Genomic DNA, 20,643 nt, shown 5'->3' with positions numbered 1-20,643 from the left:
AAAAGCACCTACACATTTGCAGTTTATATATTCACATCGGCTCCACTCGCGCTTGTACCAAAGATTAATGCCCCACCTAGTTTTCATTGGTTTACCCCTCGCCCCCATTGACACTACATTGTACCGTTAATCAGATGCATTGTCTCTTGGAAAAGGAACAGAAAGCCTTGCGATTATAGCTCAGCAACTTTGCACGAGTCTTGCAGAAGCAGACGTCAGTGGTTGTGAATGCGAGTTACAAGTGCACATTTTTAAACAACAAGCAGTTCGCTGTTTTTGTGTCAATATTCACCTGGTTCTCATAGGTTCATTACTTTGTGTTTTGCAAGTGTTGCTTGTGACCCAGCACTGTTGGTCTCGCTGGTTTCATGACACTCGTTGTTTCACGACCAAATGTAAAGCCTACACGTGATGTAAATACGCACATGCAGAGACCCCCGTCTCGGGGTTCTAAAGACGGTCTGCCTGCTCTGGCGAGCGTTGAGCAGTGCTTGTCGCTCTGGGCAGCCCTCAACCACCGTCAACATCCCTGTGGTGGGGAAGGGGGGTTATTATACAGAACAACCTCTGACTACCTAGAATGTGGTACTCATTTCATTAACCCTGAAGGTGTGGTCGTGTAGGTTTGAGTCTGAAGCCCACCCAAATGTAAGCTTTAGGCTCCAACCACAGGACCGTGTCAGCATTGTGGTTGGAATGAAGCATAGTCAAAATGCAGTATGACGTCTATAAAGTATTTTCAGCTTTTGTGTTTCTGCACCACTGTCAGTTCAGCCCCTAAAACTCGTATGCGATGTTGACCTGAAATGGGCCGAGCTGGGCCAGTCTTGCAAATACAAATACCACCTATGGAAATGGTGGTAAAATTCCCAAGTTGGTCAATTTAATTAGGACTGCACGTTTTGCAATTATGCATTTTATCTCCCATAGTGGCGTTCAATTTGAGCCTAAAGAGTCGTATGTAAATAGATTTTAATTGCGCAAAATGAGCACGTGCCACTTTTAACGCGCAACGCGCTGCAGTTGTCGCGCCGGGCCCCGTGAGATTAAAGTTGCGTTCTAATTTTTACCGTGGCGTCGCCTGAGCCACAGTCGTTCCACTCCTCGCATGACAAGCAAGGTAATCGCTTCAACCGGTTTCACTTTGAGTTGTGTTTAACTTTAGCAATCGTCGCATTGGATGGAGTCTGCACCACCTTAGCTGCTGCCAACTCTTCTCATTTGACAAAAACGTTCTCATTTTGACAAGTACGACACTACATCATCACTGCAATGTAATGGAAAATGAAACCCAACTTTTTCCTCAAACTTTTTTTTATCGCTTGTGAAACTGCATTCGGGCGTAATATGTGATTGTCTGAACTAATTGTTATGCTCGCGTGTGTACATTCGGGATTGTAATGTAATTTATAGTTTTCGTCTGATTCCAGGAAATCCAGCTTCACTTGTCAAAAAGGCCAAGTGGGCACGTCATATATACACACAATCATTCGGAACTACAGAAACGCGTTCTAAATTTTAACCGATAAATTTGGCCGAGTTTTTAAACTACAGTGCCCTTTATATAGCCAGGTGTGGTAGCCCTTTGAGATTGTCTTTGGCAAGGGGGGTGTGGCAAATGTGTAATCTCTAGCATAGGTAATTATATATACTTATGTACAGCAGTGCTTTTATTGCAAGGCTGCTTGGTATGAGTGCTGTGAACTTATGGATGTGCAGCGTCTTTGTTAAACCTTTGAGTCACCACTAAGGTCATTCTCAGCCACCCCACCAACCAGGTGACATTCAGGGCTTAACGGTAAATGGCCACCGCAAGTATTCCTTATGCGATTGATTAGACATACCTTGACTGATAGCATGGTACAGAGGCATGGGGGCTTTGACATACACTAATTATTTGCAATCAGCCCTTGGCCACTTTTTATCCATTATTTAGGTCTGCCAAATGCAACACACGTTGAAAAAAGCCCCCCACCCCGTGATGTGGATTGTTATTAATATATTAAAATGTTCGATTCATGGTGATAAGGAAACTTCATTTTTTGGTATGCAGGAAGATTTTGATTTAGAGCCCATTGAGAGAAGTGGTCAGATTATTGTGATAGCAAAACATGTTTTGTCATTAATTTCTGGCATATAAACTGGCAAGTGGGAATAAAGTGGCACCATTCTGGCCACTACCAAATATCGGGGAAAACCCCGTTTCTGTTCAAGTAGACAAGGGGACTTTGAGAAATATCGGTTCATGGGTATAGGGTGCAAAATAAGTACATACATTGTAAGATAAAATCTTGATTTGAAGCTTTCGTGACTGCAGGAATCCATACTCTGGTTATTTCGGTAAAGTCACGCAGGTAAAAAAATATTAGATCACGACGTTTCTATCGCCACAAGCAATCGTCCTCAGGTGGGAGAGAACGATTGCTTGTGATCGAGACGTCGTGACTTTACCGAGAAAACCAAAGGGTATTTTAAGATCAACTTAAGCTGCTTATTTTGATCACGAATATCTAATTGAGCTTAATTTTAGTGAAACCAATGCATGTGAAGTTTTTGATAACGTGTTTTTTTAATTAATGTGTTTAAAAAAATATATATATGACCTTGGCCTATAACGGCAAACTATGTATAATGTAACAAGTGCTGGGAATGTAACGTTTTTAAATGCATTCGTGCTGTGTGAGAGAAATCATTCATATTCATGCTGGAGTCCTGGGTATGATCGTGTCCAACTTGCGCCAATTTGGTTTCACGTTTTACCGACTAATGGTGAGATTTCCAAAGCGTAAATGAAAACGTCCGCATCGTGACTGCAAGCGTCCACACAAATGTCGAGGGAAGATGCTGTGTGTGATGTTAGTTGTACCACCAGAATGAGAGCCAGGCGAGACCAATGTCATAGAATCTGTTTCGCATGAAATGTGAAGAGGTGTGCATTGGCTTTTTGAATCAAAATGGTTTTGGGAGTTTTTTGTCTGTTGCAATTTCTGCTGGTTTCTAGGTGTTTGTTATTGCTCTGATTTTGTATAACTTACTGCAATAATCAATTTTAGGTTTCTTAATTTGTAAACGGTGTACACAAACTTATTTAGGTGAAGGGTAATGTCTAGTAAACTTTTGACTAGCCATGAATTTAATAATATACAGGAAAAAAAATCTACTCCAATAAACGTACATCCCTAACGGTTGTTGTTTTTATAACAAGAACTGTTGTAAATGAATGCGCTACAGTTTGCCCAATAAGATATATTTAATTAAGGTGTAGAACAGAATACTGTATATTAAAATATATATTAAAAAAACTCACAAAAAAGGAATTGTGCAAATCTTTAACTATTAACAAGGTGCGCTTTGTAAACTGATTAAATATAATGACGCATTTAGGGATTTATCGGCATCATATGCAAGTATACTCTCCATGTATGTAAAAGTATGTGTACTATACTCCCGTGTGAATTCTCACAATCTCATAGGCGTGTGAACTTTGTGCTTTGTGTTGGTGGTTACGTTTGCACTATGGTTGCGTCCACACAGAAAGCATTGCAAATTCTTAAACCAGGGAATTATATTCTGGTCCCTGCAATCCTCCCTGCCCCCCCCCGAATGTGCCTTAGCTTGTCACCAGTCTCACTGCACAGTACATAACATCGCTAATAAGTACATAATAAACCTCATTTCCTTACATGCCGCGTGTGTTCAGTTGCCTTTGCACCGTCGTCAGCTTTCATTTTATATCGCGTCATTCATGGTAATTGCTTCCCACGACGCTGTATATCAATTATATATGAGGGCCAAATTCAATTTATAGCGACTACCAAGAAAATGAACACCCTCAATGACAAACAAATAAATTTCACCAAGAGAAAAGGCACGAACAAAAAAGTTATCACAACAGAGAAAGGAAGCCCCATTCCAAACCACAATCCCAACTTGTCACACATTGCCCAGGAATTCTTCACTGCAGTGACAGCTGGTGGCTAAACGTGAAATAAAATGCTGATTAGAAACTTGAAAATGTGCAGGAATGTATTGTAACCGCTTCCCTAGGTATACAATTTCATTTTTGGAAGTCCTGCTCGAGATCGGTTTTCCTACGGAGAGACTGTCCCGCCATAGGCGAGTGGAAGTTCCACATCTGGCTCGGGGCGACCAACAAAGGTGAGCGTCACTGATATATATTCATTGGAGCTGCGAGAATCTGCAACCTGTTTGATCTGTATGCAGTTTTCCGTATAGTCCATGAGCCAGCATAGAAATTGGTGCCACCTTTGCTTGCAGTTGTCAGGCATGTGGATGCATTTCAGAATCTGAATATTTATACTGGAGGAATCTGATGATCTATAAAGCAATGTTTTACATGTATCGGGTAATATAAAACCCACTCGTTTCAAATTTTCACAATTCCTTTTTATTGGTCACAATTTGAACCACTAAAGTAATTCGCCTTCAGGTGGTATCGACATTTGAGATACAGTGTATGGTTTGGGATCGTGTCATTACTGTGGGAGGACATTTTATTCCACGAGAAGACCCAAATGCATCGGACCGGAACCTAATCAGGCATCTACTGCCCTCCACAGGTGTCACTCAATGCCATGCAGTGGGGCGTGATACCTGCGTGGCTGCTGTACAGGTGTTGGCCACCACTCCCTGCATCTGAATATTACCATAGAGAGATGATATCCACACCGCGCTCGGTCCCAAGGGTCGCAATTAACATGGCAAAGAGACCTCTCATTCACACTAATTTACCACGGGGATGCGTCTTGACATTGTGTGTGACTCGTGATAATTCAGTTCTCAGTTTAATACTATGCTATCTAATTAGGCTAACGGAGGTGTATTTGCACAGCTAATTAGAGATTAGTTTCGCATAATCTTATGCTAATTGTCAACATAATATCTTAACCGTCACGTAAATGATTTGGGATATCTCCAACATCACTGCTCGAAGTCTTAATTATTCTCTTATATCTGTCGCCGAGGCGTGTGGTTAGTAGGGAAAACATTCACAGTATTTGGCTTTAGAGCTGTATTGACATCTTTGAGCACGTTATCAAAAGTGTTGTCACTTAAAAATGAGTGTTCACGATCTACCCAGCAAATTCAGTTTCGAGTGCTGCTGTGGTTAAGGCGCAATTCGCAATCAGAAAGATGGAAGCTCACACCATGATCGGGGTTCAACTCTGCATTTTATCCCTCCAGGCCCAATAATATGAGTACCTGTGGTGTCAACGGCCTCGCAGCAACTCTACAAGCGCCGCGACCCCCCCCCCCCAGGCCCCCACACTGAGCACACGCACGGAGTGTCCTGGCGGGGGATCGCCTGGCACAACGGGTTTTAATCCCAAGGGTCCCCAGGAGGAAAGTCCCACGGTTTCCCTGTGCCAGGGGATTGGCCGACCCTCGCAGGTCAGGTCACATTGCGGTGCCCCTTAGTTGGCTTAATATGTATTGGCGCAAAAACAGGTTCACTGGGCCAGCCGCAATGAGTCATTCACGTCATCGGGAGGGGCTGGGTGGAATATTAAGCGAGAAGGGCAGACCATGAGATCATGGGATCGCAGCGCCACGACCTTCCCCGACCAGCAGACCGAATACACAAGTTGAGATGGAAGCTGATAAGATATTGGAGAGGCGTTCTGCACGCTCACATTGTGTGAAGAGCAGCAGCTGCCGGTGTTGGTTTACCAATGGTAGCTCCGAGTGGTCAGAACAAGACCAAATAAGCTACACAATCACAGTTGAAGAATATTACTACTACGGGTATGTATACAGTACTTTACCGTTACATATGTCCATAGTTTAGTGTAGATTAATTGGTTGCAATGGCAGTTCTCATAGAAAAAACGCTGCATTTTAACAAGGTTGCTGCTTGATTTATGCATTGTTTACATTTAAGGTTAATGTGCACTTCTTTCGGATGTGTACAGTCGTCTATTCGTTTTGTTATTGTTGTTTTAGTTTATGTTATTTATTCTACGTGAAATTGCAAAAATATAATTGTGTCAACACTCAAACAAGTGTGCGGCCCAGAGTCGGTGGTAGAAATCCCACGTTCCTATGGGGGGGGGGGGGCAGTCTTTCTACACAATCACCACTGCTGACGTTCCCAGTGGGGTAGTGAATATCTCGCCTCTCTCATCTCTCTGTCCCTCCTCGTGCCCTTGGTTCCCCATCCTCTCTGTCTGCCCCTCCTCCTGCCCGTGCCCAATCCCGTTGTCTATCCTCCCCCTCACACCCCTCCACTGGAATAAACTTCCTCGGAATATGAAGCAGTCCCCCTCCTTGACCTCCTTCCGTCCCTCTCTTAAAGCCTCACCTCTTCTCTGTCGCCCATTCCCTTCCCTCCCCTCGCCCCTCCACTGCGTCCCATCCCGTTCTTCCCCTCTAGCCCTTGCATTGACCCCACGTGCCCTCTGTCGCGGTCACTCATTCCTCGGCCCTTGTATACCCCTGCTTTTATATATATAAAATAAGATAATATACTATCCTCAATGGATGATAGGCTGAGTTGACATCCAACCAGGATTTTAACTTTCTGATTTACAAATTAAGCTCTCTAACCGGTGCCGAGGTAAATACGATCACCATTTGTTCTGAAGAGTTTAATCATTACAGATTGGTTTTAAATATATGCTTTAGTTTGATCATGGCTCCCAATTACACACGGTCCCACGGTCGCGTGCGCTGGGAGCCTAAGCGCCCAGTGTAACCCTTTGGGCTTGGTTCGTATCTGGAAGCCAGCAAGGGTTGGTGTAACCCATGCCGGGCTCTGCAGTGTGGCGATGAGATGGCAGTATTCATTTCAACAGGAAGGGCCCAATGAGCTGTTCGGCTCTATTACATGGGCGTCCTGCGATGATACCGATGATATACAATTTGTCCGTGAACCTGCCGTTGAAGTGTTACCCCTCGTATGTGTGGATTTTCTCCTTACATTCTTGTCTCTTCCTGCATAAAAAGAACACTGCAATACAGGTCCCTGGTGGAAATCAAGTCTTCAGACTCATTGAGGCTTATCAGGATTAATGACCCGCGTTAGTCTTTGAACTCGCAAATCACTTAATTGGAATAACCAAAAGCGACGTAACCCCGACTGGTGAACCAACCCCCAAGTGTGGGTCGGTGCTGTGAATGCCTCGTGCTGAGCAGGGACAGCTGCCATTCGGGAGTCCCGTCGACCAAAAAACGTTCGCTCCACGATGTTTTGTTCCATCATGAGCAAGATATAAATTCAAGTTTTATTATTATATTATAAACAAATTGACTCGAATGATTTAAATAGACTTTATTACGCAACGACAAGGATGCATTGCACAATGCTACGAGTATCGGAAAAGTTATAGATAATCGACTAAACAGGGAGTGCAAGAGTTGTAGTCACAATGTGTTTCATAAAATGTGGACCGGAGCCCACAACACAACATTAACCTCGAGGCCGTGTTTGATGTGGCGTTCATTCTGCAAAGATAAATGGGAGGGTGAAAGTATACACACGGCTGATGTAGTAGCTTCATCGCTCTTTATCATAAATGAGTCTCAGTGCTCCCATCTACACAGATTGCTTCCTGCCGACTGCGTTCTTGACCACACAGTAACCGATCTACCACAGGAGGACTGCCTCACTTCTTTCAAGAGCTGTAATATACAGAAAGCACCGAACAAGAAGCTGTAACAGTAAACAAGCAGGAACATTCTGTAAAATGGATTGACATCAGAATGGATTGGCATCAGAATGGATTGGTATCAATCCATTTTAGGCTATGTACAGGTGTGAAAGAAGTTCTACATACACAATGTGTCCATGGCCACATTGTGCTGTGATGCACCATAAATAGTCCTGGAGTGGTGACACATTGCCTGCATTCAAGCACTTCGAATGTGGAGTTGATGGATTACACAGATTCATCCATCAGGCGCTGTTCCTCAAAATCCAGCTGTGCTGCAATGTGATCAAGAGATGGCAGTACAGCAATTGATTCTGTGACCCTGTGGTGCAAATGTAGCATGGTTTTTCCCTGGATAACTGGAATTTTTTCTCACATGCAAAACACTGAAATAAAACCATAGCCAAGTGGAAAAGAGGTCGGTGCTGATCTGACACTGCTGAGATCTTGGGTTTAAATTCAGGCAGCCGCCTGCGATTAAAACGACGTTTTGGTAGTGCAGAGAGTTGATCGTCCCAGCCGAGTTAGCAAACAGCACGAACAACAATCACATGACAGTTGGTTCGTAATTTGGCTAAATGATAGCTCTGAGAATTAGATATATCAGTTTGACTGTCATGCAACATGCAACAAACATTACTCAAAGTGCCAGAGGAGGTGGAAACGTTTGGCCCTATTCTGTGTAGAACAGAGGTCACTTTAAGAGATCTCAGAGGTAGCTCTGTGGTGTCTGCTTTCTTGGCCCTTTCCCAACCACGAAGGGTTGCACTGCTCGGCAAGAGATCCGAACAGGTTCTTTGTTTCTTGACTCGAAGCACATATTGTGGAATTCCCTCCCGTTGGAAATTCGTTTATCCGATTATGTGGATAAAACACATCTTCTTAAGTCAGATTATTCTATTTAGCTTCTCCTTCTCTCTTGGCCTATCCTTATTCTTACAAGGCGCCTTGAGACATTTGTGGAAGGTGCCATACAAATACATGTAAATTATTATCATCACAATTGTAAAAACAATACTTCTTTTATCGAATAGCCAAATATGGAAATGAAAACCCCTTTTGTGACTTTCCTGAATGTTTTACCGACTTTAGGTTTCTAGAGGGTTTCCCATGTCAATTCAGACGACGCGTGTTGACCGTTAGGATACACGTGCGGATAGGGGAGAGCTACCATGTTTTCCAGATCGAAAAACATACTTTTTTTTCCCCTGCATTGTTGAAGCAGACTTTGGGGGTACGTCCCATAACCCAGCAGGTAGGTAGATGTGTGTGTGTAACCATAATTGTGTAACTTTATTGACGCCAAGCGCATGTTTGTGTTGCGTCTTACTCTTCGGAACAGAATTCTATTCCGGAGAATTTGGTAATCGTGAACTCACAACGGTGCCGTTAGCATGCAGGAGGAGGGCGGCTCAGTAGAGGGTGTTGGGCCGGCGCGTTGAGAACCGCGGGCTGTGCTGCTTGCGCAGGACGCGGTGGGGCAGCGGGAAGCGAATCTTGGAGTTCTGTAATCGCACGCACGCACGGGTGGCCTTGAGACGATCCCTCCCATCAGCACAACACAGCACTGTGTTATCCCAGCAGGTGGCACTGTGGTCAAAGGCATGAGCTAAAGTCTCTGATGAGGATCGAGTCAGCCTATCATCCCTGAGGTGTTAAAAGAGATCACTGTTTTAGGAAGTCTGTGATTTTAAAAAAACATCTTCAGGAAAACCTCACGCAGTATCAAGTCTCTTTCCTGAGGCTTCTGTATCGGGATGCTTGGTCAACAGCAGCCCCCACCCGATCGAAAGAATGTCCACCACTGGCTCAGGGCCACCAAGGGAGCCAGAGTACTTGAGTATGGTGACAGCATCATTACTTTGACCAAAGGAGAGGCCAAAGATACGTCCTTGCCATCTGAGCTCAATGATTCATGTTCTGCAGCACCAAGTGATTGTCTCCCTTTTACTCTCTTTCCTTCTAATTTCCCACAAAGGCATTGCTTAGAACACGATGCTCAAGTTCTTGTGTCCGTGCACACAGTGTACCATACCTGTTAACCCATATGGTTTACCCGTATTCTTGTACAGGGTCCATATCGCACACGACCGTTTCAATACGGGGGGGAAATGTGTTTTTGTCTATTTGTTTGTGTTTCTCCCGTGTAATGGGACTTTGTAGAATGAACGTTGAGATTTATAAGGGCACTGGGTGACCAATAAGGTTTAAATTGATCTGTAATAAGGTAGGCAATGATAAGGGGTTTACAGGTACGGTGTACCATTTTCCTTTTTCGTGTCAAGTATATTTAAAAGTGTCTCCACGTTTAATTTAGTTTTGGGATGGTTCTCGTATCCATTGGTGGCCCTAAATGAGAATTGACAATTTCACGTTCCTCTTGCAGAGGCCAACTTTTCCACAAAACAACTCTTTCTGCCTTTCCACAACGTGGTACTCATTGCATCACTCCTGGAGGTATGAAAAGCCGTTGTCAGTCCCAGTCAGTATTTGAACTTGGAGCGTTTTGTACATTATTAACCTTCCGGCACACAAAGTACCCACGAATGCGACCACAGCATTGCTGGGGAGAGGCGTGCAGCTGGAAGGGTGGAGGGCACTCACGTGGAACTGCTTGACGCCCGGGCGCCGACACTTGTTGGCTGTGATCACCTCTACCTTCATGATCTGGATGGAGTGGGCCCGTGCACGGTGCCGGGCTCCCATGTCTCGGTCTGAAGCGGAGAAAGTGGGAACGCGAGAACGCGAGATCTGGTGAATTTGCAGTCGTGCGTGCCCACTTCACGGCGGAGAGGAGGCAAAGTACCTCACCTCCCTTCCACTGCACAGCCAAGCCATGCCAAGCCAGCCCGGCGCGGATCAAGAGGAGCCCAGGTTTTTTTCCACTGCAGAAGCCGCGTCGTGCCGCTGACGTCACACGCAGTGAGCGGGTTGAGTCACGTGTGGATGCGACGTACAACAAAAGTTAGATCGGTCAATATGGAGGAGAGCGTTATGAGCCCGCGGTGAGTGAGCGGGGGCTTAGTTACCAACGACTGCACAACACCCACCATATGAAACTTTATTCATCACTTAATATCTGTGGGCTAAAAACCATCTTGATTGCCATTCGAAGGGCAATGTTCATAAGGGTGAGTCACTTGAGGTGACCGGGTGGCTTGGAGGTCACTGAGCTGCCAACCCAAAGAACCTGGGGTTTGAATCCAAGCAGTATACCATTTTGATTAAGGAACTGCTTGATATAGTGAATGATCTCAGACCAGATACCAATGACTGCACGCAAAAATCTAGAACCATAAATATGCTTCTGATCTTAATTTAGCTAAATTCTGCAAATTAAATATCGGTTTTCTGGCAATGGACCAATATTACTCTCCTAAAAGCGTTGTGCTCTACTGTGAGCCAGAGGTTACTTGAATAAATCTTAGAAATAGCTCTGTGATATCCACTTCTGCGGGCCCTTCAACACAAAGGGATACACTGGTCTGTGAAACATCTGCATGACGATAGCACAATCAAGATAATATTTGGGAAAAATTACAGTTGGTGTACTGTACTTCTATGTTCATATATGCTTCACTCCTTCCCTAACCTGCTCCAACCTGCGTGAAGGATGATCAAACACCCCGCATGTCCCACGTGGTGTGTGGATGCCCACAGTCAGCAGTAGATTGACAAAAGGGCTGTGAGATTTCCAAAAGGAAATGTTTTCGTTTCGTCTTATCTTATGTTGTATAGATTTATATAGTGCATTAATCCAAGGCGATTTACAACAACAATAAATTGTACATAAGATAATAGTGGTCAAAATAAAGAGTGGAGTTATTAAAAGTGGAGGCGTAGTTATGTTGACATTTAGGAGGACCGGTGGAAGTGGTTACAGAGGGGTTGGGGTAGTGATTGGGGTTGGGGTAGTGATAGGGGTTGGGGTAGTGATAGGGGTTGGGGTCTTGATTGGGGTGGTGGTAGTGATAGGAGTTGGGGTCTTGATTGAGGTGGTGGTAGTGATAGGAGTTTGGGTCTTGATTGGGGTTGGGGTAGTGATAGGGGTTGGGGTAGGCCTGGTCATCGCTGGGGGGCAGGGAGTAGCAGCAGCAGGATGATAGGCTCGGGAAAAGAGATGGGGTTTTTTATTGGAGGAACGGAAGCAGGTTGGTGAAGATGATTATTTTGTGTGTAGTGGGAATTGGTTCCAGTGGAGCAGAGCGACAAGGGAGCAGGAAGGAGAGCATGACTAGGCCGTAGGGCGAGGGAGGTACAGAGAGGGACGGTAGAGACTAGGAGTGTAGCAGACGGGGTGGGACAGAGTACTAAGAGATGAGAGAAGCAAGACCATGGAGGGAATTACAGACGAGAGTGAGAAATGTAAACATGCGGTGATAGTAAATGGCAATCCAGTGGAGTTGGGAAAGTGGAGCATAAGTGTGGGAATTGTGGGGAGTTTATTTCTACTGGACCAGGGAGTGGGCACTGGTGGTCATGAGAAGCGAGGGTGGTACATACAGCAAGCGGTGACGGCGCCAGCGGTGGTGAGGTCTCTGTACTCGCGGTACATGTTGTGGGTTCCGCTGCGGGACTCGTAACGCAGCCAGATGCCAAAGTTCTTGATCCTCTGTGGGAACTTCTCGGAGACCTGGCTCGGGGTACGGAAGCGGAAGAGGCAGAGACTGAGGTCAAGCATTTGTCGATTCGCGTGGATGTTTGTGGTTGGGCTGCACAGCTCTCACTATGTGTTTTCGAGTTGTAACCGGAGTTGTTTGGCACAAGGTCCACCGTTTCTGAAGAAGCTCCCAACCGCCTTGGGCGAAATGCCAGACATGATGAACAGCATGCATTAGCGCCAGAAAACTCGTCGCATTTGCCCATTTATTTGTTCATTAATGTCGAGTACTTCACAGATTATGAACATATTGCTCTAACGACATTGCTATGTCCTATGACCAAATCCCATCCCCATGGAATATTCCTGATCTCGTCATGTCACGATAGTTAAGCAGAGCAAAACCTGTACGGTGCTTGGGTGTGCAACCACCATGCATAACAGGTTGATAGAGGCTGTAGGACTACGTGGTGGGCAGCAAAGATCAGTGCAGCAAAATCCATTGTTGTACTGTACTTCTATGCCCCCACATCTATTCTTCCCGCGTTAACCTACTCATACTTAGCAGCCCAGTGAATTCAGTCAAATAACTTTCACAACCCACACATTGTAGAGAGGCCCTCATCCAGCAGTAGATTGCCAAAGGGCTGTTGCTTGTGATAAATTCAATCGATCAAAGTGTCTGCCTGATGGTGGCCTTGAGCTAGAATGTTACGGGGCCAGTCTTTCCACAGGATGACGACTACTGACTTCCCACAACGTGGTATGTATTTTATAGGTCCATGAGGGTTGATGGGCTGAGTCAACCATGGCGAGGATTCATTATAAATTGATAGCCTGGCTGCATAATAAAGATACGCAAATCATTTATTTAACAGGACGTCCAATTATAATGTTGCATCGCATTTAATTCATGTGGTGGAGGCTTTAATTGCGAGGCTCAAGATAATCGTCATGTAGTAGCAGTGACTAATAGGGGCTTACCTGCGTTAATTCTGAGTATGTTGACACTTGCTGCGATGTCGGTTTGCACCGCTTGGATGCGATTGACATTTAAATATATCACGTGCGTGCTAATGCAATTACGTGCTGATTAGCGTGTTTATGCTTTTGCGTTTCTGATTAATTTTATTTAACGAAGCCCTGTTCAAACTGATGGTTCATTTAGATGGCGCGAAAAAAAAATCGGATTCAATGACACTGAGTATCACAAGGAAACCCATGAATGACCCGTTTTAATTAAAACTAAGTTAATTGTTCTCATTTGTATTGGTAAAAATAAACGAACAAAACATTTCCTGGACCCATCTATGTACCTTTTAATCCCAGTCCGTTTTTGTGTAATCAAAGTGTGCATTTTGTTCTGTCTTTAAGTTGTCAATTGAAGAACAAATACAGTGCGGTACACACTGTCACCCTTTCATTAAAAGCACAGCATTCACCGCATGGCCAAGTAACCATGAACTCCAAAAGAAACCAGATCCACAACATAAAATATTCATCACGGGTTAAATTTTGTATTTGTTATCACTGCGTGGAAGATAATCTCTGAATCACGTCACATGACCTGCTTGTGGGGCCAATCCTTCCCTCGCACCTCCAATTATCACAGTTGGCTATACACGCTGCGAATGCAGTTCTACATATTAACAAGCCACTGGCGGAAAGGGCCACATCCTCAGTTCAGATGAGCCCCTGACCGGGATTTGAACTTGCAATGTTCCGATCTTGGATCAAGCACTCAAACCACAGTGCTAACCCGCCGGACAATGCACAAGAATGTGTATTTTTAGATAAAGAAGGGACTGACAGGGGTTACAGTAATATGTGTGTGTCTCTCTATCTCTGTGCTTGTGTCTGTCTGTGTGTCTCCGTGTCTGTGTTTTGTCTCTCTCTTAAATTTAGCAATCTTTTGAAGAATGTAATCAACCAGGTAGGGTGTTGACTGTAGTGTTAGCCGACTCTCTGTATTGTATTGCATTATATTTCTAAGTTTACTATGTTTGTTTAATTCATTCTTACCTGATGATGGTTGCTTGTGTTGCAATCGAAACGTCCGGTATTCTATTATTATTTATTTATTGTCTACGTGACTATACCGAAAGAACCAAAGAGTACAGTAAGATGATTCATCATTATAGTTTGCACAGCAGATGCAAACTCAAGCACAAGCACGGTAGATCACAATTTATAAACCGCCAGATTTTTCCAGATGATTTTGTAGATAATTTTGCTTGAAAACTTTTAACAGTTATTTCTCTAAAGTTATTGGTGCTTCGAATTGGATTTTTGGATGGGCACAACATGTCAATGTGGTGACCCTGTGCCACCACGTTTATACAAGTGGACATAGTTTAAACATCTATTGGGATAAAGATATACAGGAGACTAACTATTATGTAGGTATTTGTATGTTTATCTGGCACCAATAAAGTAGATCTGGCCAGGTGGCACAGTGGTTAGAGCGTGTGGCTCGCAAACATTTCCACTCTTAGTCGGGGCTGACTCAATCCTTCATCCCTCTGAGGTCGATAAAATTGGTACCACTTTTAGAAATCAAAAGTGGGTAGATTCTATGGACAGATTAACACCCACAAAAAACATTTTGTAATTTTCACCACTGGTTCAAGGCTGTATTTTTATTTTAGTGGAAAACCACTGACTTTCTGAAGATGGCAAGAGTAAAAAGACTTATCCATACTTAATCTATAGCTTCCCCCACACGCACAATATCTTACACCCTGGCGTGGATAAGAATGTGCTAATCAATTTGCAGCATGTTCAAAATTCGGCTGCTGGGGTGTGAACTGGAACACCTTCTTCACATCATATTATACCCGTTTTGGCCTCCCTGCATGAGCTTCCAGTTTCACGCCGAACACAGTTTAAGATCCTACTGTTAACTTACATAGCAGTGCACCATCGTGCCCCAGCCTCCATCACTGACATGCTGCACCCACGTGCCCCAGCCTACATCACTGACATGCTGCACCCACGTGCCCCAGCCTACATCACTGACATGCTGCACCCACGTGTCCCAGCCTCCATCACTGACATGCTGCACCCACGTGCCCCAGCCTCTGTCACTGACATGCTGCACCCACGTGTCCCCTCGAGGTTCCTAAGATCTGGGGATGCAGATCTTCTCTGTATTCCCAGGTCAAGGTTTCAGTTTATTGGGTGACAGCTGTTTCCCGTCTAGTCCCCAGGATATGGAATGTTCTTCCACGAGATATCAGCGATCTATTTTGAGTCTGTGAACATTTTAAAAATGCGCCTTAAAACCTATTTATATGCTTCCACTTATTCAATTTTTTGTTCTTTTAGTCAATGATTTTTAAAATGTATTTATATACATTTTATGCTGAGTGTCTGCTGCTGCTGTGTCCTGTGCAGCGCTTTAAGATCCTTGATGAAAAGTGCTATATAAATGTAATTATTATTATCATGCATCTGAGCTTACATGATGAATTACCCTCTTTGATTGTATTACCACCACCACCTTTGCTCACCGTCCCACAGTACACCATCTCCCCAGACGACTTCTTGAGCTTGCGCAGCACGGACGCAAAGTACCAAAAGCGGGATTTGGCCACCACGTGGTTGGGTGCGAAGATTCGCATGCGGTACAGAGGGGGCCTCGGCTGCTTGGGTGTCGGCACCCGCCTCCCAATCACCTTGAACTCCTTGAGCTGCACGCTCACACACGCAGGTGATGGTCCCTCATTGAGCGTCACAAGCAACACGTGCACTCGGGACCACGACGCTGCCGATGTCATGACGCCATCGCTTCCTTCATTCTGCCAGATTTTGGAACGAACCTCGAAGAGCTGACCTTTTCAATCCCCATCATCCGAGTTTAGGTTTTCCCCCTGGTCGCCAACCTCTGGGTGCCACCAGTGTTTGTCTTGATAACCTCCCCTCATCTCTCCTGCACACATGCTCTACCCATTGCGACCTCCTCGTCTCTAATACTTCTGCAATGCTTTCCTCTCAAGTTCTATTCCAGACGACAAATTGTTTATCCTACCCCACCACACGTGACCCGCTGTGATGTACCCATTTCTATTGTCAGCTCTGCTGACTTCATGCTATTTAAATCGTGCCTAAAGACACAACTTATTTCTCAGGTATTTTTTCTACTTTTTGAATACTTTGTTTTTGGGTTGGCCGTTATCGGTGTTGAGCCGGCACGCGTCTTCGTGTGTGTCTTGCACAACGCCTCCTTGTGACCTCCGAGTGAAAGGTGCTTTATAGGTGTAAATTATTATTTTAAAAACACGCCTGTTGTTTAAACTGGCGCAGGGAGTTTTAACGAGGAACTTCCGAGCTTGCAAGCCCAGTGTGATAACAATTACACCGTGGCAGCATCCCAAGGAAAATCTACATATACATGTATATGTTATTGAACGATCAGTACTATCCACTTCTTGCGCACATCAACAGAAGCCACTTTCTGCCCACTCAGATCGGCGTGTGGTCGTGCTCCTGGTGAAAATTCCACAATCCTTTGGTGGGGGCTACTCTTGCCATTGAATATATCCACTGTTGGATGAACAGTGCAATAGTCGTGAGCATAAGCTATTTCCATTGTGGTCATTCTTATAAAAATAGGTTATGTTAATAGTGAACTATGGTTGGTAGAACAAATGAATATGTGATGAATGAACAGTGCTGGTTGGACCAACATCATTCGTGCCTGGCCAACTTTTTCTCACTATTTCTCGTATTACCGGCATTCTGCACATATCACCTTGGGGAAGTTCGTACGTCGATCAAACAGCGGCTCGTGTTGGTATTGTGCACGGCCAAGAATCGACGCCTCACACCACTTCACTTAAAATGCGTCCATCTCATCAGATCTCAGAAGCTAAGCAGCGTTAAGCCTGGTTAGCGCTTGGATGGGTGATAACCTTGGATACAAAAAGGCATTGTGGGCAGTAGAGAGCAGCGCAGTTTCCTCTACTCCCCCCACTTGTATCCAACCCGCACGAACCAGTGTGGTGAAGTATGGTCAATATATCCCACATGGCCCGCACTCAGCAGTGGATGGACACATTGACTGTGCACGTACATGGCCAGGAATACAACCTGGGCTAGACAAGACATTTTAAAATGTATTGGTACGGCACAGTAATGCATTCATGAGTGTCTAAATGCACACGCATGTTTTATGCATGTATTTAGAGTAACCCACCTTGCGCTCTTTCCGCTGCGATGGGCCAAGCAGCATTGAAAACAGCAAGCAGTGATTAGCAAGCACGATGCATGCAGCAGCAGCAGCAGCAGCCTTGCCGTGCATTCATTGCCCTGCTCACTCACTCGCACGTCTGCATGGAACACTGAGGAACACTCAGAAAGCCAAGTGACGTTTGCTACCACAAGCAGACTTGCTTCACATACAGTATAATATTTTGCGTCGTCAATACATACAGCATTGTTTCTATGCAAACACACCTGTAGTGAATTATACTGTGCTGTACACACAGTGCTTGTTTATGTACAAACACCTCTGGTGTACTGTACAGATAACATGTGTAATGAATTGGAAAGTGCAGTACTGTATAACGCATCTAAGAACTGTACAACCCGATTTAAAGGCCTCGGTGCAAATCACCTGCAATGTGCCCAGGCTTGCCAGATCTCAGAAGCTCAGCAGAATTAAGCTTAGATAATGACAAATGTTGAATAGGTGACCGACACGCAATTGTACTGCATTTCTATACCCCCCCCCCCCCCGTCTGTGCTCTCCACCTTCACTAACCCGCACCGGCCAGCATGGTGAAGTATGGTAAATATATATACTCCACAACCCGTACAATGTGAGGATGGCCATAATCCAGCAGTGGAATGACAACAGCGTCTCGGCTCGGTTACCAAGGCCTGGACGTATAACAAACAAAAACATTCGGATAAATAAATGCTTTAAATTCGGTCTTTTAATTTCATTCCAAATTCCATCTACTAATAATTAACAATACTATATAGGTTATACTGCCATGCGATGAACATGAATGTGAAGCGGTGCATGCAGGAAGTGCAGGTTAGCCCTGGGTCACTGTTGAAAATGACACCACACGACTGTGTCTTCGTCTCTTGAGTGCTCAGCTGGTAAACTCATGTTTTACATGAAACCGGTGTCTGGATAATAAAGTACATTGACGAGATCTCAAAATTAGTTCTTTGAGAACTCCTTCCGTGGACCGTTCTCTAATATGGGGTGATGCACTGTTCCGCGAACATTCTGGACAGACAGTTCGTCTCAACATGACACCTTTCGGAAAATTTGATTCAAATTGGTCGTTTTTAAGAACTCCAGGATGGTATTGTCTCGTCTCACGTCGCAGGCTACAACGCACGGAACTGCACAAGTTGCTTAGTTCTGTTATACAGATTCTGTGGCTATACAGGAGGGTATATGACTTGATGAAAGCACTAAGAATAAAACGCACAATCTAACTGGTTTGGGCCAAACACCCCAATACTGATAAATGCATGATCTGCATATCACTGTACTCAATTGGGATTACACATAGCAATAAACAAATACAATTAATCGCAGGTATATATTTACAATGTTTGTTGAAGTGTGACTCGGTGTTTTCTCTGCACACAGTATGTGTCACTGGACACCCTTTCAAACGACAGTAGTCCAGGTGACACATAAGTCGTTTGGTCACACGTTGTGCCATCCAGCTTGGCATTAACGTACATTGATGGCATTCGGAGATGTTACTAACGATGTTGAATACTGTATCACACACACTCGGCTACATACAGCAGCCTGCAATGGAGCTGATGTTCGACAGAGTACATGCAGCATGGAGCTGTGGCGCAGTGGTTCTGCGAACCCAGCGAGCGACCTGCAATCGATTCCCAGCCACGGCTGACATCAGTGGCGAGTGATTTCTGATCCATGCAGCTCTAGGACCTCCGTCACCAACACTGACCGGTGTGGTGAAGTATGGTCAAACAACACCCATGACAGACACGGTGTGGAAGGCCTTCATCCAGCAGTGGATTGACAGAGCTGGAATTATTGTATAAACTCAACACATTTGTCAATTACACTACTTTAAATTATACACACAATAGACCAAACAACATAAAACACGCTCATATATAATCACACATTTTAACAGGCAATGCAGCATGCAGTTTCATAGCATCCATCATTGTCAAGGAATATACATAACCCAACAAAACCTGTATTATAGAGATAATATAAATGTTTGGATCGGCAGTATGCCTGATACGCAGCATAGCGAACAGAGCACACGCGTGTGATTGTCACGTTACTGACGCGATTAACACGGCACCAGCATTATCATCATTAGCACGCGGACTGTGTAAGAGGATCAACACTGGCAGTGTTATCCAACAATCAATGTCACCGCATCCTTGCAGAGGGAGGAGCAATGCCCCCATTATGCAACAGTCCCAGATGCAGCCCTCATTAACGCGACATTTATACTCCCCAAACTTACAGATCATGTATTTGTAAAATACAGCTTTATTTATAGCTATTGAGTGTAAAGTTACGTTAATCGGCGATTGTGATATTTACCACTCCTGTGCCCATTCCTACAGCTGCTGCTGCTGCAATGTCCCAAGGATTCTGCAGACAGAGCGCGATGACGTCACAATTTAAATACCTGCGAGCGCGGTGACGCACGTCATACGTACTGACGTCACGCCGCTCTCAGTGACCCGACTCGCACGTGCGCGATGATGTCATGATTCTTAACTCCGCCACGGGCGCGGTGATGTCACCGGTGGCGATGTGCGTACAATGCGTGATGACGTCACGCACGCCACGGTCGGGACCCCACCTGTTAATGACGCATTCGATCGACTCCTGTGCAGCAATGGCGTCACGTTTTGTATTTAGGGGAAATTACGTCGCTGGCGCACTAATGTAAATGTTAATACAGTCTCCGTCATCAGGTGGGACCGTCACAGCCAGATTTGCTGTATCAAGTGAGGCATTCAGCAAATCTGGCTGTGACGGTCCCACCTGATGACGGAGACTTGTGTTGCCTCCGAAACGTTGTGATTTTTTTTATTAATTTTAATTTCATTTTTTACCTACGTGACTTTACCGACAAAACTAAGAGTATACCGCCCTCTGCTGCCCGCCCACCACGTGGCCTCTCAGCCGCCCATCACACCTGGACACGCGCTGCGGTCACCGATCCGAGCTGCTTAGAATTAGTCAAATAGAATCTTGATTTGAAGCTTTCGTTACTGCAGGAATCCATACTCTTAGGTTTTTTCGGTAAAGTCACGTGGGTAGAAAAAACTAAAATAAAATATCACGATGTTTCGATTGCAACACAAGCGGTCGTCCTCAGGCAATTTTTTTTTCGACCT

The 20,643-nt window shown here is 44.8% G+C and overlaps 1 protein-coding gene across 4 annotated transcripts; it reads right to left on the bottom strand.

The window, feature by feature from the left end:
- Positions 1-7,276: 7,276 nt before the first annotated feature.
- LOC133351663 (large ribosomal subunit protein eL20-like) lies at positions 7,277-19,898 on the bottom strand. 4 transcript variants are annotated; one of them, XM_061567040.1, is made up of 7 exons: positions 19,838-19,875; positions 17,468-17,482; positions 15,783-15,962; positions 12,174-12,303; positions 10,275-10,384; positions 9,050-9,175; positions 7,277-7,464 (listed from the first exon to the last, which is right to left on the bottom strand). In XM_061567040.1, exons 1-6 carry the CDS (start codon positions 19,850-19,852, stop codon positions 9,083-9,085), a joined length of 543 nt encoding a protein of 180 aa, XP_061423024.1. In that variant the 5' UTR covers positions 19,853-19,875; the 3' UTR covers positions 7,277-7,464; positions 9,050-9,082. The 4 variants fall into 4 exon arrangements, with proteins under 4 accessions (XP_061423024.1, XP_061423023.1, XP_061423025.1 ...); XM_061567039.1 differs by having other exon boundaries at positions 17,468-17,612; positions 19,838-19,852; XM_061567041.1 differs by lacking the exon at positions 17,468-17,482 and having other exon boundaries at positions 19,838-19,898.
- Positions 19,899-20,643: the final 745 nt, after the last annotated feature.

This window comes from Lethenteron reissneri, chromosome 38 (assembly GCF_015708825.2).
Source record: "Lethenteron reissneri isolate LAM-NWPU_2019-01 chromosome 38, ASM1570882v1, whole genome shotgun sequence".
Taxonomy (NCBI): domain Eukaryota; kingdom Metazoa; phylum Chordata; class Hyperoartia; order Petromyzontiformes; family Petromyzontidae; genus Lethenteron; species Lethenteron reissneri.
This window is presented reverse-complemented; position numbering and strand designations above follow the sequence as displayed.